This window comes from Mus pahari, chromosome 1 (genome assembly GCF_900095145.1).
Source record: "Mus pahari chromosome 1, PAHARI_EIJ_v1.1, whole genome shotgun sequence".
Lineage (NCBI taxonomy): Eukaryota > Metazoa > Chordata > Mammalia > Rodentia > Muridae > Mus > Mus pahari.
The window spans coordinates 143,226,267-143,244,853 of NC_034590.1; the positions used below are offsets into that span (position 1 = coordinate 143,226,267).

The following is an 18,587-nucleotide window of genomic DNA, read 5'->3' on the forward strand; positions in this document are numbered from 1 at the left end:
TCTTATTCTACCCTTTCCTAACATAAACCCAAACCCAACTCTTGAGTGAAATAACAAACAGTGGGAGCTTGGAGATGCACGCCAGTCAAGCAAGGAAGCTGGCCATTCATATTCTCAGGCTGTCCCTAGAGCTACTTTATTTAAGGCTTGTCAGTATTTTCATTGTAAGTCCCAGTTTAGGGGCAAGCAACTTGACTGTACTTCCAACCCCCCTAACGGGATCTTTAGCAGCAAGATCCAGTATAACATTATAAAGCCTGTGCACAGACTTCTGTTTCACAGCATAGGCTGTAATGTCAAATTAATGTTCAAACTTAAATTGGAAAGTATTATAATAACCTTAGGTCAGACCTTAACTCCCCCACGGAAGCAGGGAAGATGAATTTCAATAACTAACAAGATTGCATTCCCATCTACATCAGTCTGCCCAGATATGTGAAGAATCTGCAGAGCTGGCCTATGGCGGATAACTCGGCTGTTTTCCATGAGAACACTCAGAAAGGTACTTGACTTCTTCAAGAGTCTTCTTCGCCAACTTTTTGGCTAGGTTAGATATTCTTACCTAGTTAGTGTAGTTATAGTGGAAGGTTAGAACCAAGAGCTTCACCACTAATAACTAGCACTCGATCACACACACACACACACACACACACACACACACACACACACACACACAAACGATTCTGGATCATTCTAAAAAACAAGTATCTCTTACTACACTTTAAAAGACCATAGAACCTGAGATACTCCGTTCCCTCCATGACACTCCACTAAAGCTGCTGGTTACCACCATTCTCTGGATGTGCCCTGTCTCTGCTGATGGCTTGGGTTATATCTCCCCAACTCCCACTCCCTTCCACGCACCCCTCACAGTATAAAGGGCTTACATCATAGCAGTCTTCCCAAGCCCTACAATGCAATAGCATGTCCTTCAGAGGAGTTCCTGATAGCATACAGTTCAACAGGAGCCACAGAATCTTTTGGTGAACTGGGCTGCATTTCATGTCACTCAGCTTTCTGAAATATTTACTTGTACAATATTGTTGGGTCCCTTGCTAACTCTTTATTAACAAGGGTTGTGTGCCTGACAGTATTTTTCCCATACAACTATTGGGCTGATTTGCCAGGCTCATTTGAAGTGTAATACTGTGAAGAAATCTATGTTTTAATATTAGTCTACTTATAACAACACTGTAATCGTGTGATTCCACGACTTCCTTTAAAATTAAACACATAGCATTTAAGGAGATCCTGCTTCCCTTGAAATATAATATTAAGGTTTAGACAATCACATAAGATCTTCTATGTTTTAATTCCTTCCTCCTATTAGGAAAATAATAGGCAAAGGAAACTATGTGTCTCCTTTACCTCCAATGCTTCCAGACTATTTCACAGTCACAAAATGAAACAGAACAGAACCTGTCATCTCGCTCTCTGAAGTGAAGCCACCTCAGGGGTAAAAAGCAGCAGCTTTACAAAAACACACAAGATATTAACAAGTTTTGATGGGAATTCAAGTCGAGATCATCCAATTGAAATGACACGGAAGGCGGTGACAGCAAAATAGAAAAGGTTTGGGAACAGCGAGTATCTCTTTAGGAATGAAATGTCATGAAATAGAAGTTCATGTGAACCATCGGCTGGCCTGATCTCACAGACTGGATGACTAGGTTTGTTTGTATGTTCCATTGTTAAGGGATCTTTTGCCTGATGTATTTTGGAACAGAGTCTAGTGGTTTTACATTCTTAAATAGTTCATTGGCAGAAGTATAAACAGATTCCAACTTACTACATCAGACCTTCCCCTCACATTCATAAATAACCTAAGATGGGTTAAAAGGCTAGATCCATACAGACCACGGAAGACCACCATCCCCGCTGCACCTCACAGGGGCAGCACAAGTGTCTTCCCCTGTAGTAGAGTCTGACAGAGGCCTTTTTCCAGGTCTCCCCTTAAAGGGAAAGTTCCAACTAAAAATTGTTGAGATGATAAAAGTTATCGGGTTACTACACATTTTGTACTGCTTTTTATACTCAAACAACCAGTTGTTTGTAAGGAAACAAAAGGGAGTTTTAAAACTTTGTAATTCCCCAAAGGCAGCCTCAGTAAGGAGATGGTAGATGGCTCTTCTCAGTCACCAGATAACTAAACAGAACATCAACTGCTCAGTTAACTGCATCTCCGGGAAAGACAACCCAAAACTAAGGGGAGCATGCAGCTAAGTCAGCATCGGTCTACTTACATACTTTTGCCTCAACCATAACTTAATCTTCAGGAAAGTGATTACATTTAAGTTCCACTAAAGAATAAAACCATAAACACTTGTTGCCAGCAAGTCAGAATAATAAAATGATTCAAACAATATACATTGAAATGCAAAAAAAAAAAAAGTTTTTAGATTGGCACATTGTCTTAGTTCTATGTGGAGCTATCTTGACCAGCCACTCATACCACATAGGATAATAACTGTTTTGCATATAATATACTTGATTTCCTCTAAGAAAAGTACACTACCACTCAAGGCAATTTTATTCTGGTTTCCTTTATATACGTGTTTAAAAAAAGAACAGATGTTTTTCAAAAGATATTTAAACTTGGAAGGACTCTTACCATTCTCTCCAATATAATCCTTCAGAATTACAAAACTCACAGGGCAATACCACCTTAGCAACCTAGTCTGGTAAAGGCATCAAATAAACGTGGGAGTGCAAAGCACTGCTCAACAGATAGAGTCCTACAGGGGTGCTACAGGGTATGTGCCTCTCTAGTTTTATTTTCAACTGGGAATGTTTATAAAAACACGAGGGTTCTGTGTCACACACCGATAGTCAAAAGTCTTCTAAATGTACCATATTCTGTACTTCATTCCCCTTGCCTGGATTTCTTTAGGCTTTCTCAAATAGAATGTTTAACTGGAGTTATCAGCTGGGTTGATCAAACTGCATCTAAAAGTCTATTAAAACGGTCTTATTTATAAAAGCAGACTTTGTTCTGGGTTACTCCAAAGTCCTGCAGATACTAAAATGACAATCCTATAGAATAGTTAAAGATACAAAAAGCTGCCTCTGAGTTATATTTTCATTATGCAAAACTTGGCCCAGGAGACATGGCCATGTACCTTGCTAGCTGAAACAGGCGAACATGCCAGGGACTGCAAATTAATTTACCAAAGAAAGCTCCAATGGATTCAGTTCACTCAGGTTTCTAAGACAAATTGAAATCAGCTCATCTATCATGGTAATATGGTCAGGTCAAAATCTCGGAAATATTTCTCCTTATCAACTCTCCCCTACTCCACAGAATCCAAACTCCATCTTTAGCTAAGCCTGTAAATGACTCACGGGGTGGGGAGGGCCAACATGTATAAATTGGACTTGTAAGTTTTCAAAAGTCTATGTAATGTGTACTTCTGAGCCCTTCCATCCAAGAAATATAAATGGCGATAACCAAGCATTTACTTTCTCTTCTTATGAATCCCCTGTGTTTATGAAGTAAAGGGTTCACAGGGACCTTCTGTTATTATGTAACACGTGTCATCCAGCCGTGTTATGTAGTTAAGAGCAGGACAACAGAATCCTCTGCTTTACCAATTATGTCATTACTATTAATTAAAATGCCATTCAGATGGTGTTCTGGTTCTGTTACTGTCCTGTCCCTGCTGTTCACTCTCCATATGGACTCTGGGCTTGAGTGTTGTGTAACAAGTTTCATTCAGTGTCCCCATCCAAGTTATGAATCCTACTGACACTAAAACTACACTGCTCTCTAACACACAAGAACAGCAGCACAGTAGCTTGAGACCTGAGTGTAAGACACAGCTTGGTCCCCATTGGAAAAGCATGTGCTTGACTACACTGTCCCTGAAAACACATAAACCCTCTGGGGGGAAATGAAAGTGTTCATTGGTAACCATGTGAAAATTCTTTTAGGAAAAACAAGTAATATTCTCTCTTGGATATTATGAAAACATTTTTTTTTTTAAAAAAAAAAGTCAACAGACTAGGTTTCCATTTATGGATTGTAAATGTCATCCAACTCAGGAAATTTTTAAAAATTCTTCTGTTTTATATGTATATTTTCTTATTCTTCTACACTTTGGTGGTGACAGAACCTCAGGTTTGAACGGTACCAGCATGAAGCGCCGGCGGCATGTAGAAAAATCCAGGAGAGCCACAAGAGCGTGGAAAGTCAGGGTAATATCAACGCATTTCATTTCAGTCTGATGAGCCTGCAGTTAGGATTTTCCGGCTGGCCAGGTTGGCTGGGGCTTTGGGGAAGAAGGGGGTTCTGATTCCTCCGTTCAACAGCCACTCACACACGGTCAGACACACACCTGGGGCGCGTCCAAACTATGTACAGTAGGTGGCATATATGAACGTATATGCATATTTTAAAAATACCTTGGCATCTGACAAAGACATGAAGGCAACGGATGTGCAGGGAGTCTGGCCCTGAGAAACGTACACAGCCCCTCAAGAAGTGCCATGAAAATGAGACATTTCTGAGGATGAGAACAGACATGGCAAGCGGGAGGGGCAGGGGCCGACAGACAATACAGAGACCCGCAGCTTCCCACCGCCTGGGCGCCACATGGACCCGGGCGCGTAACCCTGCTTACTGTGGGCTCTTGGGGTAGAAGGGCAGAGTCACGTGGCTGAGATCCTGGATGTCGAAGGCGGTGGGCTCCGCGGAGATCGCCTGGCGCTTGGTGCGCGGTTCACCCTGCAAGGTGCTGGCGCTCTGCTTCTGCGCCTGCTGGGTGGCCGGCCGGATCACCGAGCGGTACTTGTCCAGTTCGTTCTGCAGCTTCTGGATCAGTTCGTCCTTCTGATCCAACTCCAGCTCCAGCTCATCGATGAGAGCATCCCGCTGCCTCAGCTCCTCGATCTTCTCCTGGAGCGCATACTGTAAATCCCGCAGGGTGCCCATGCTCCTCCGGGCTGCCGGGGGCTCCTTCCTGCCGCTGCTCCGCGTCTTGGGGCTTCCTCCCCTCTCGGATCAACTTTCCCTAAAGTCGCCGCTGCCTCGCGAGTGCAAAAGCTTCCCTCGACTTGAGACCAAAGCCAAGCCTGGCTTCTGAGCATGCCCAGTCCGCCGCTCCAGCCACCGAGAGTTTCAGTGTGCAGATTCCACTTCTCCGGGTTTAGGGATGAGCAAAACAGGTCCAGCCCAGGATGAACCTGAAAGGCGGTGGGCGCCGCGGCGCTTTGGGGAGCAAAGCCCGGAGGCGCGGTGACCCACGGGCGGGAGGAGGGAGACTGGGCTCGGAGGCGGTGGCTGCTCGGCTCGGGTCACCAACGCTGGGTGCCAAAGGAAGCCAGCGATGTGTGTGGGGAGCCTGATAAAGCTCGGGGGCGCTGGGGCTGTGCGGGCGGAGTGAGGCTGGAGCGCTACTTCGGAGGTGGAGAGGTGGGAGGGAGAGGACCCGGAGCAAACTGGAGAGGCGTCAGCGGGCTCCTGGCTACAGAATGTGGGGCTAGGTTCCTGGCGACCAAGGAAGACAGAGCAGACCGTGCGTGCTAAGAGCTTTGACTTCTGGTGGGATTGTGACCGCAGCCTCACCGAGGAAAACAGTGTGGCTGAGCGCTTGCGTCCTCCACAGCACCTTTCCCACGGGGAGAGCCTCACACAGGTGTCTAGGGTTTGCCAAGAAACTTGCCTCTTCAAAGGTGAGAGCTTACAGTGCCTGGGAGGGATTTCCCCGGGCGTCCCGGTGGCCTTTGAGCAAGGTTAGGGATGGGTATCTGACCTCCGCCCCCAAGCCTTCCACACTCCTAATTTTCCCTATTCTTGCCTGCCAAACTCAGATCAATGAATTCGTCTAGGAGCAAAAGCCAAAACCCCAAAGGAATTTGGGCCGGAGAAGGCCTCTCCGCAGCTCCCTGGTCCCTCCCATTTTTGCTAGCATCAGTTGCGGAATGGTTCGCTAGAGGCCTGGCTTCTTCCATTTGCTGGATTTGGTGAAGTGGGTGGGGGCTTAAAACCACAGCGGAGTTCCAAAACATTCTTACAGAAAGGGAACCATACCTTTTCAACGTTACTTTCCTGACAGCCCAGGAGTTAATGAGAACATTTTGCCAACTTTGGGAAAGAGGTAAAGTCTACAAAGGATGGGAAAACTACAAGAGCTGTAATTGCACTGTCCCACCCACTACACTAGCTCTCAACCCAACCACTTCACCAGCCAGAACCAACTGCTCAGTGTGGGCTAAACTGCTAGCAGGAAGGTGGCATTCTTTCAGTCCAAGAATTGGTCTCTCATCTTGGGAACACTTATTTAGAATACCCAAAATATTGACCTAATGCTTATGTAAGTGCCTAACAGTTAACTAAACCTTCACCAGCTCACCCAAACTTACAGCTTTAAAAAAAAAAATTAGGAACCTTTAACTTGCTATTCTTTCACACTCTGTGATATAATTCTCATATTCTTTCTACCCACCCTTTAACACTTAAACAAAACAGATAGAAAATACAAAGCCAGGCGGTGGTGGCGTACGCCTTTAATCCCAGCACTCAGGAGGCAGAGGCAGGCGTATTTCTGAGTTCAAGGCTAGCCTGATCTACAAAGTGAGTTCCAGGACAGCCAGGGCTATACAGAAAAACCCTGTCTCAAAAAAAAAGAAAGAAAGAAAGAAAGAAAGAAAGAAAGAAAGAAAGAAAGAAAGAAAGAAAGAAAGAAAGGAAAGAGAGAGAAAAAGAAAAAGAAAAGAAAAAGAAAAAAATAAATAAAATACAATACAAAACTTCTGCCTGAAATCTCAAATTAGCCAAGGCCACAAATATATCTTTAAAAACAACAGCAGCAGCAGCAGCAGCAACAACCAAAACATTGCATATTTATTTCCTCAAATACACAACATTTTCTATCTGGGCTAAGAAAGCTGGAAAGAGTAAACCTACTAGCCACTAGCACATTAACAAGCTCTTTTTTTCTCTCTTAATTTCAAGTATGCTTCTTGGAAATTAGAGGTTCAAATGAATAGAGTGTGTAACCCTACACTTCTTCCACAAAGACTATGATGTAGTTCTCTCTACAGATGAAGCCATGTGTATTCCTTACAACCTGAAGCTTTGGATTCGCTTCAGAGTGCAATATAAAAAGTCCACAGGACAGGAAATATTTTCAAAAGAGAGCAGTAAATAATAGTTCTGAACTAATAGTTATTTCTCTTAAAAGTCATCTTGAGCAGAAATCTGCAACTTTGTGTGACTAATTGCATCCTTGAGCATCTTCCCTCTGGGACAGTTTCCTCCTCTCAGGCAAAGATCCAGAACTTCAGTTAACCTGTGGGAATTCTCAACTTCTCTGGGAAAATGTTTCATGCTATTTTTTTCTTATGTATTTATTCTTGGGTTCTACAAAGCCAGGAGTTTACATATAAACATGTATCACAAGCAACAGATAAAAGACTTTGATTTAGACTCTCTTAAGACTTAAGTGAGGTTACTTAATGTCTCCCAGCAGAAGATACAAAATATATTGCTTGTATAAAGATAGTCTACAAGGAAGAGGAGGGAAGAAGAAAAGGAATAAAGTGATTCTCCACCTCACAAAACTATGTTTCCAACAGCACTTCAGCCATACATATTCAAGATTGTTTTCAAAACAGAGGTTTTTCCGCTACTAAACTGTGCTTAAGTGAGGGACCCACTCACAAGCTATAGCCTGAATACAAGGTACAGTCTCATTCTCAAAATTCAAAAGGTGCTCCATGGTGGATCCCCCGTTAAGCATCAGGGATCTGCTGCAACCAACACAAAGAAAGCAAAGGGTTGAAAGGGCTGACTACTGTAAATAACTTCCACGGTAAAAGGTGTTCTGGGCCCTTTCAAGTAAGAGCAGGTTGTTAGGTTAGCCTGTATTACAGAACGTTGGATTCCTTCCAAGAGCTGTAGAACTTTCTGTAAAACTTAGAATTCTGGGAATTCTTCTTTGATTAATAAACTAAAGATAAATATTATACATTTTACACACTGATTTGGGGCAGAGCTGCGCATACCAGGGTGCACGTGTGATGGCCAAGGGATGGGCCACTCACAGATGTCATTTTTCTCCTTCCACCATCCTGGGGAAATGACTCTGTTCCTCAGGCTTAGCATGTATCTTGACCCACTAAGACACTTGCCCTCGAGTAAACATTTTAAATAATTTTCCAAACATGGTTTTGACTGGTTGTTTAGACAGTAAGGGATAAGTAAGGGGTATTTTATTTTACTTATTCTTCTCTCATATATTACATTCCAGCTAGAGTTTCCCCTCCCTCCTCTCTTCTCAGTCCCTTCCTTCCCTCTCCCACAGATCCGCCCCTCCTCCATTTCCCTTAAGAATTCTTGACCTATTTGAAAAAAAAAAAAAATCCTGAAATTATTTTTCAATGGACAAGTTATTTTTCCTCTGCTTCTATAGTAAACTATTTTAACTATTCATATTTAAAATTATGTACATGTGTTTGTGTGCAGGAAAGCAGGGATTCTCAGTGCTCAGAGGAGGCTGCCCAATCCCTGGGAACTCAATTATTGGAGACTGCCCTGTAATTAGGTGCTGAAAACTTGAACTGGGACTGGAGCTCTGGCCCTCCAAAAGGGCAGTACATGATCTCAACCTTCTCTCCAGCCCAATCCATACCAAGTATAATTGATTGAATTAATGTAGAATTTCAAAGGAAAATCTACTTTCTCCTCATTAGGAAGTAGCTACCATTGATCTGGCTTGGAGTAGCATTGAATACCATTGACTCTGGTTCAGAGGAGGCCTTGGTGGTAGACATGCACATTTACTGTGATGTCATCCTGAAAGCAGTGGACTCCTGCCCTAAAATTCCACCATCAGCTCAGAGACTGCTTTCCTCAGTCTTCCTTTCTCGTAGCTTGACTAGGAGCAAGGCTCTAGTGGTAGCCAGACCAAATGGCAGCATATGGAACTCATTGCACTCTTCAGCTTTGCACATGATCAAGAATAAATTTCCCACACCTTCCTTATTTCAATCTTTAATCCCTTAATGAAATAGTTAATAAAGTAGTTTCGTTATGATGGTGGCTATTTTTTTTTTAATGAATAGAGTGTATTAGAGTCCTTCACTCACAGTGTGATTAACATCAAAAGAACTATGACAATTTTATGGTCCCATTGTTCATCTTACTGGTGCTACAATTCCTGAAAGAGTATTGAGTTTGAAGTGCCCTTCTGGTATATCACATGATACACCTTGAACAGGAAAAGCGGAGTGTATCTGACTCCTCTTGTTGTAGGAAGCCATCCTCTGCAGGAGACTATGAGATAGCTAAGGCTAACAGGTATTTCTATAGTCGTCCTCGAAGGAAGCTTACCCTTGCTGGCAGACATAAGCTTGCTTCGAGTTGCTGGTCATAATCGGCATGGCAATAAAAAGCAATTTTCTTGAACATTTACGGCAGCCCTAAAACCTGGATATTATTATTTATATGTTTTATTAACAATGTCTGAGAAATCGGAGACACGGAATGACCATCTAATGGATGGAAAAACTGCATTCAAATCCTTATCTTTTGATATGAAACTCAAGTGCCCACCACACATTTCAGGACAGGACTTCCCAGTAGACCTTTGGTCTTATTTCTGAATCCAAATAAGGGAAAATACCAGCAACATGGACTGTCTAGACTCTGGCAAATTAGAAAGAAGAGATGATGTTTTGAAAATCCTCAAAGAAAAAGACTAAGACATTTTTAAATCTTCTCTCCAAATGAGTCTCAACTCCAGCAATATTTCATCCTGCGTTAGGGCAACTAATGGACACTTATTTGCTTGGGGCTGACCTGGTTTTAATACTAAAATTGTTTAGGATTGTCCCAGTTTTATAAGTGAGAATCTTAAGTGGTTCTCAGTTGTGAGCAAATAAAGAAAATGTAAACCCTACTTAAATCAGAATTGCCAAACCTTTCTAATAGATATTTACAAATCTTGTTCCCAAAGTTACCGAGTAAAACCAGGAAAAATTTTAATAATAATATCCACAGATGCAGGCACACTAAAACTCCACTTAGGCATTTGTTTATGTGAAAAATGTTAAAGACAATCGTCTTATCTCTGTGTACCATAATATAGTACAAACGTGAACTTGAACTGCAAAAACAAATGAATAAAGCAACGTCATTTTTAATTATGCTTTGGAACACTGGAAAAGGATTCAAGAATCCCTTTTTGTTTTTTGCCTTAATAGAAACAATTAACATTGGTTTCTTATAAATGAAGCACAATAATTTGAGTACTTAATATTTTACTCACTCATAGAATTAAATTAGCCTTATGATTAGATTTGAGGAGAGATATTTGATTATAAATAATCTACATTTAGGGGCTAGGAGATGACTCTGAGGTGAAACTCTTCCAGAGGACATGAGTTCAATTTTCAGCATCCACATGGTGGAGCACAATGACCGCCTTCATCTAGTCTCCATGGGTACCAGACATACACACACAGTACACATGCCTTAGTATGTACAGACAGACAGACAGACAGACAGGCAAAACACTGACAATAAAATAAAATGAAATAAAATTTGAAATAAAATTTAAGTATATGTTTAATGGTTATAAGCAAAGAGTCTAGTGTTTTAAAGTCATGTTAATTCCATGGTAAGTTACCCATGGAAAGGAAAAAAAAAAAACATTGATGATGAAAACTTGTTTCAGCAACTTGGAAAGCTATAGTGCAGTGCACTGAAACTGCTAATGTACTTAGCACTTAATACTGAATTGGTACATACATGCAGGCAAAACACTCAAGATGTCTTATGCTTGCTAAAGTGAATTCTCAGAGCCAATGGCTCAAAATGGTGGTAAGTCATCGTTGGACCTTAGGCTAAAGCAGTCCTTTTAAAATCCAGGCAGCACTCACTAGTAAGCTGTCCATTTCTAATGCCAGAATAAAAAGGTTTTAAGAAGAGAAAGATAGTATTTCACAAATGTAAATTTTTTAAATCATAAAATATAATTTAAAAGGCCTTATTATGTCAGGCATATGCTTGCAATCCCAGCACTTGGCAGATAAAGCACAAGAATCTTTTGTTCAGGACTAACCTGGGCTACAATGGAGAAATGATCTCTGAAACCTAGGCTTCATTCACAGAAATACGCTTTTGATGTTTTTCAGATTTCAGTTAGTTTATCTTTTTCTGTTCTTGAGTGTTTTGCCTGCATGTATGTATGAGTCCCACATGCATTTACAATAGCATCAGATATCTTAGAACTGGAGCACTGGTGGTTATGAGTCCCCTGCAAGAGCTGCTAATGCTCTAACCCCCCTCCTTCCGAGCCTTCTCCCCAGCCCCTTTCCACTGCACTTTAAGTCCAGCAGGCACACACATGAGTGTGTACAGGATCCAAGTATCTTCCGTTCACGATTAATGAGCTACACTTTCTCCATTCCATCTCAGTGGTTCTGACATAAGAAACCCACATCATTTTCTAATCTAAGGCATCAAGATTTTCTACATAGTAGTCTAAAACATTTGTTGTTAGTCTTTAGTTATTACTCTACTGGAAAAGCTGAATTTTAAATTGTGTGATTCATTGAACATCCCTATGGGATTTAGTACTTTGTAAGTGCTGGTGACCTTCGACTGCTTTATTCTTTAAACAAGAGTTTCGGCTGTTCAAATTGTGAGTGTAGAGGCTGTTAGAAGTGTGTTTAAAATATAATTTTGAAAACTCTAAGAGTACCTACAGTACTGATTTATTGACCTTGAATCTCAAAAAGTAACATGCCAGAAATATGAAAACAATGAGAAACTTCTTTGTTTTTCACTCACTGTTTGACATAACTCTAAATTGTATTACATTGCTGAACAAACTGATTTTGTAGTCAGATGATTGTGGTACATGCCTTTGATCCCAGCACCCAGGAGGAAGAAACAGGTAGATCTCATGAAGTGAAGGCCAGACTGGTCTACAGAGTGAGTTCTAGGACAGCCAGGGCTACAAACCCTGTGTGTAAACCCTGTGTTGAAAAACAAAACCAAAACAAACAAAACCACCACCACCAACAACAACAACAAAACATTTTTGTGTTTTTAATTTTTTAGGAAAGCAGCTTTGGTGCTATGTTACCTGGGAAAGCATAACTCTGTTGTTGTCATTTTCCCTTTTGACATTGCTTTCCTTTTGGTTTAAATAGTCCCTCCCAGCTGGTAGGAACTGACTATCCTTCTAGATATTTAGTCAGTCTAAATTTAAAAAAATTCTTTTTGCTAGTGAACCCATTGCCATTTTTAAGGTGGGAAAAGACTGAAGATGGGGTGGCAGATTAATACTGGATCAGTAAGCACAATGACTGAATTAAACAGAAGAGGATTGTGAAAAGGCGATTTGAAGAAGAGCAGCCACAGACAAAACATCCTTAGCAGGTAAGTCCATAGCTCTCTCCACTCTCATCAACTTCACAGACAGGCAAATGTCCCTTCACTTCAGATTAAGGAAACTTGTTTGTGACTTTCATATAATCACCTGAGATGGATGTTCATAAACTCATCTTTATATTGAAAAGCAAATGAAGGACTAAGCTGCTAAAAAAAATGGATATCATTTCATTTCAGAGCCAAGATATGTATCCTGGTGTTTATGAAAACATCACTCTTGGAACAAGGAGGAAGCCTAGGGCTGTGTCTCATAAAAAAATGTGCAAGTTTGCAACGTATCTTAACCAACTATGAAATAATCAGTTACCTTCCCTTAACTACACATTTAGAAAATATTCAGCACTTCCTTTCTAGTCTAGTTTGAATCTTGAGAACTTAATTTTGGCAAAACACAGACATTTAATCTGGCACACGAAAAAGGCTTTAAATATCAGTGTCTCAGATGTAAAAGACAAACGTGTAAACATCTACTAAAGCCAGGGTTGGAAACATGGCTCACTTATTGAAGTGCTTTGCAGACAAGCATAGAGATATGAACTTGGCTCTCTAGCATCTGTATCAAGTTCTATGCAAAGCTGTGCAGTCCTGTCATCCCTGTACTGGGAAGTGCGAAGGGGGGAGGGGGTCCCTAGAACTTGCTGTCCAATTGGTCTTGCACAATCTTTATCAAATCAGTGAGTCTTGGGTCCAATGAGGCAAAGTGTCTTTAGAAATAAGGTAGAGAGCAATAGAGCCCTTAACCTGTGGGTCGTGACACCTTGGGGAAGGACAAACGACCCTTCCATAGGGGTCGCCTAAGACCATCAGAATGTACAGATATTTACATTATGATTCATAACAGTAGCAAAATGACAGTTACGAAAAAGCAACAAAAATAATTGTATGGTTGGGGATTATGAGGAACTGTATTAAAGGGTCGCAGTATTAGGAAGGTTGAGACCCCAGCAATAGAGGAAGACGCTCCTCAAATTATAGCCTCCACATGCAAGTACATGCCCCCACACACAAGCGTGCACACACCCATATACACAGGCACATGTATATGTTCCCCTCCCACACAAACAGCTGTATGTGCTGCTAAGCTTCAGTGTGCCCGAAGAATAAATATCAATGTTATGTTCTTATATATTTTTGCAGTATATTCAGGTCTGTCCTTAATCACTTCATTATGTAAGATTGTTTCCCTCGAAGATCGAACTTAGGGAGTTAATGTGGAAAACTCATCCAAGTTTTCCATACAGAGCATAAAGCAGGCAAAATTTAATCTTCCTTAGGAACACATCAGTGTTGAAACCCCACCTGTTTTTAAGTGGAAACACTGACAGGGAACGCTTCAAAACATTTTACTCAGGGAATGATAAAAAGTAAACGTTGCTTGCTAGGAAAGTGGAGAACTTGGGGATATGTGTGTATTTTCACCGCTCCACTGATAATAACCTGACTCTGTGGGCAGCAAGAAGAAGCCAACAGAGGGCAGACCAATGCCGGATTTAACGGAATTCTGTATTCACTCTACAATTGAATTTGCTGACTTTCAAACTTTCAAGACCACACACAGGCAACACATTCCTGTACACACACACACACACACACACACACACACACACGTGCAGTCACAAAACAAGGGTGCTGAGGCAGGAGGAGCCAGAGCACAGTGACAGTGTATTTTTGGCAAGACACTTCCTCAAAGTTAAAACAGACATCTGCAACATCTGCTGTGATTGGAAGCCCCTCCTTCTTGAAGGAAAAAGCAGGATGGGGGGGGGTCTTCAGTCTTTATTAATGTTCACCATTGAATTTTTATCTAGAATAAGCATCAAGATTGTTAAACTCACCATCCCAGCCGGGGCAGTAGTGGCACACGCCTTTAATCCTAGCATTTGGGAGGCAAAGGCAGGCGGATTTCTGAGTTCAAGGCCAGCCTGGCCTACAGAGTGAGTTCCAGGACAGCCAGGGCTACACAGAGAAACCCTGTCTCAAAACAAAACAAAACAAAACAAAACAAACAAACAAACAAACAAAACCCTCACTATCCCAGTTTGTATTCTGGGGAAATCCAAAGGCAAGGAAATTAGACAACTCACCCAAGAAAGAGCTAAGTCTGAAACTCCTCTCCCAACTCGCAGCACACTGAGGGTACTAATTACACATTGAGAAAGTTTAATTATATATTTATTTCCATTTTTTTGCAAACAATCTTAGTGATGACCTTGGTAAGATTAAAAATAATTAAATTTTGAATATTATTTGAAGTAGCCTGACCCACTATGTAGACAAGACTGACTTCAAACACTTGATCCTCCTGCCTCCACATTCGAAGTACTAATGTTACATGCATGGGCCACCACAGCTGACATGAACATGCTACTTTTTCAACTCTGAACCGTGATACACTCATCAAAGATGCCCTTTCTTCCACTAAATTTTTACAAATCTCTTTTTTGTCTTATTTTCTGATTTTCTGTATATTATTTTAGTACATTTTGACATGTAGTGTCTCTATTTTCTATACTTTCTTGATTTTTTGGTACCCCTTAAATTACCATTAGTGTTATAAGGGTGACAAGCTATCATTTTCTGGTGCTTTATCAAAGGAAAATATGCTATTTCATCATACTTATTAATATTTTAGGTTTCCATGCAAACTGATGAGCTTCGTTGTGGTGAATTTATAAACATATATGATTTATTCTACTTTGTCTCACACATTCCCTTTACTTACTACTGTCCATCTGTCTGTCTGTCTGACCCCCATGCTGTCTGTCCCTCTGTGGCTGGTCCTGACATTTGTGTCAGTGCAGCTCTCTGATTTCTTGTCACGTGTATCCCATTATTCTGTTTCCACCACCAAGCTTAAGATCTTTTCCTCCCTCTATAATCTGCTTCCCAGTTTAATTTCTCCCCTTCTCTCACATGCACATATACAAGTTTGCATGAGCATGAATGCAACACATATATATATATTGTGTGTATATACATATGTATATATATAATACATATATGTATGTTTTATAAAGTATATATTAAAGTTTATGTTTATACTTACATCAAAGTATATTTATATATACTATATATGCAATATATACTGTATATATTAAAGTGTAGTTTTCACACATAAAACGTCATCTAGTATTTGTCTTTCTTAGTGTGGATTATTTTACTTTACACAGTGATTTACAGTTCTATTTTTCTGCAAATGCCATGATATAAGTTTTTGCTACATAAAATTCAATTGTGTATATGTACTGCATTTGCTTATTCACTCTGTTAATGAAATTCCATTCTTCTTTTACCTTGTCTGTTAGTGGGCTATTATCTTAGTTGGTTCCGTTCCCTAGCTATCATGAAAATACATCTATACACATGGATGTTCAAGTGTCTGTATGCTATAAAGATTTAGAATACTTTGGGTATATACTAAGTTGGTGATATAGCTAGGCCATGTGGTTATCTTCTGAGTTTTTTTTGAGAACCCTCCATAGTTATTTTCACAGTGATGGCACACATTCACACCCCCACCAACCGTGACTACTACTTCACACTTTTCCCCCATATGCCTTGTTATTTGCTTTATTTTGTGGTAGCCTTTCTTACTGGCATAAGAAAGAATTTTCAGACAGTTTGATTTGCATTTTTCTAATGCCTAAGGATGTTGACAATTTTCAAGTACATTTATATTTCTTCTTTTGTGAGTTATCTGTGTGCTTACAAGCATATTTTATTGACTGGGTTTTGGTGTGAGAATGTTTTTTAGTTCTTTATATATCTCACATATTCATTGGTTGAGTGTGTAGTTAGTCACGACTTTTTTTACTATTCTGTATATGTTCTCTTCACTCTGTGGTTGTTTGCTTGGCTGCCCAGAAGTCTTTTAATTTCCTACAATTCTATTTGTGAAGTCATGGGATTATTTGTAGTCTGCAGTGTTTGAAAGGTGATACTGATCTTTTACTTGACCTTTTTGGCATTACCACACATAGAAGTTTGATATGGTTCACATGAAAACCCTACTTTATGCCTCTCAGTAACTGAAAGTTGTTGCAGACAATTTAGAGCACTTCAACCTGTGGTAGAAAATAAAATGTAGTTTAAAATTCTTTGGGATATCTACTTAGTTCTTTAAATCAAAGAACTTTGTGTGGCTCCATATGATGATAAAAGATGCAGGGTATATCCATACCTGTGTCCTGGAGTGTGCTTGGCAGGCACACCCCCACACATGGAGAAAAGAAAGATCCTCTCTGTTGACAAAGGAGGCAGATAAATACAAATTATTTATACTTAATCCTCTTGGGCAAAAATATTTTAAAATAGTAGCCATCCCTCTAGGGGGTTGGTCTGGTACTACTATGTATTCAGATACTAAATACTGTATCCCAATACCTGGTTGTCCCAAGATGAGCAAATTCCCATGGACACCAGCTTTTGTTGTGTAAACCTTGCCTCCCAAGTTATCCCTGATTGGTTAATGAACTTGCTGACAGACTGGAGCTAGGCAGAAGAGAGGAAGGCAGAGCTTGGTGTCTGAGGTAGACACCAGGAGGAGAACAAGGAGGAATAAGGAAGAGGACGCCATGGGGTGGCATGGATGATGAATGAATAACCATGAGGGCTGGCCTGATGGAGTAGGAGCAGCCCAGGCTGAACATGGCAAGTGATATCTCAGGGACCACCACAGGGAAGGAGACAAGATAGCCTAGAGTGTTGATATTTGCCCAGCTCTAGTGCTTTTAAGCCTATTATGAATCTAAAGGCTTCTGTGTCTCTTGTCTGGGAACAATATGTTCTGAAGTGAGGTTGGAAACCCCTATAGACACTTAAAGGCTAAAAGTGGGTGAAACAAGTTTGTTTCAAACTTACAAGAAATGGACTGTAGCACCCTACTCCTCAAATGCAAATGTTGTGACTTGTTTGAATCCCTACAATCATATGATGAATTGTGGATCACTGGTATTTTTTAAAGAATAATAATATTAAATATATGAAAATATATTTAAAATGATAACCCAAACTGAAGAGATCTAATGTGAAGCTTCACCACTTCCATTCCTATGCTGTGCCAGGTTAACTGTAAAAGAGTTCATTGAGTTGTATAAAGTTGGGTGTTGTTAATTTAGCTGTGTAATGCTTTTATTTATGACTAAGTTTTCCTACAATAAAGTCTGTATGAGTACGTTTTCCTATAATAAAGTCTGTAAAGTTAAAATATTTTTCAAAGTTTATTAGACCCCTCAATTTTCATAATATTCGAACGTCTAAAGGAAAGCCAGACAACTTAATGCAAGCTCTAAGTATCTCTCTCGATTGTGAGATTTCTCATGGCTTCTCTGTACACATCTAACTATCCAGGAGCATGAAGTCCTGGCCCCAACACTGCTTCCAAGTAGCAACATCGCCTCCTAGAGCTACAGTTTACCAATAGGTAACCAGAGCCAACATCACTAGAGAAAAACAGGAGCATGATCATCAAATTCAATCTTTTTAAAATGACACTGTGTCAAGAATAGAGTAAATGGTTAATTATATAATCCTTATATTGACCCTTTTAGTCTTCAAGTGTCCACACACCATGCCAATTCATCTTAACAATTCTGTGGAATTTTTTTTTCATGGCGATTCTCTTCTTTCATGAGAAACTCCTTTCCTACCTCTTTTTCCTTCAAATCCAGCCTCAGTCACTACCTGCCATCTTTTGAGTTAGTAACTTGATAATTCCATTCTTCAGTTCTCCCTCCTGTGAGCTCTCTTTCTCCTGAGCTGTTCCATGATATTGCCCCTTACACTCGCCATGATTTATGAGTCCATAGCATGTAGATGTTGGCAAAATAAGTATGTCCTCCTATTATATAAGTAACTTCCATCATAGGACTGCAAATTCCTGAAAACAAGGATATCTACCTAATTGTTTTGTCAACATCCAGCATGAGAAAATCCTAACCATATATTTTTCAATTGCACTAAGAAAAGAAAGAGAGGAACAAATGAATAAAAATAATGCCATCTATCAAGAAAGCTGGATAAAGAGGCAACTCTTCTGTTGAATGGTGAAATGCCTCTTCTACAGAAAGTTTAAGCTTTTCTGTATGTAATAAACCACATATATTAGTGTCTTAGTTGAATGACTTTTTTTTCAGAATAGAAAGCTCAGACATCACTTGTTGAACAACATTTGCTTAAGATACATGTA

At 40.3% G+C, this 18,587-nt stretch overlaps 1 protein-coding gene across 3 annotated transcripts in view; it reads right to left on the reverse strand.

Moving 5' to 3' along the window:
* Prkg1 (protein kinase cGMP-dependent 1) overlaps nt 1-18,587 on the reverse strand; it is a 1,174,992-nt gene that overhangs the window by 1,083,274 nt on the left and 73,131 nt on the right. The window contains exon 1 of one of the 3 annotated variants that reach the window (XM_021187085.2): nt 4,620-5,356. The exons of the other annotated variants lie outside the window; for them this stretch is intronic. Within the exon in view, the coding sequence (XP_021042744.1) occupies nt 4,620-4,930 (311 nt within the window). The 5' untranslated portion in view covers nt 4,931-5,356. Of the gene's footprint in view, nt 1-4,619; nt 5,357-18,587 lie in introns of those variants that run through there. 3 annotated transcript variants of the gene reach the window in all.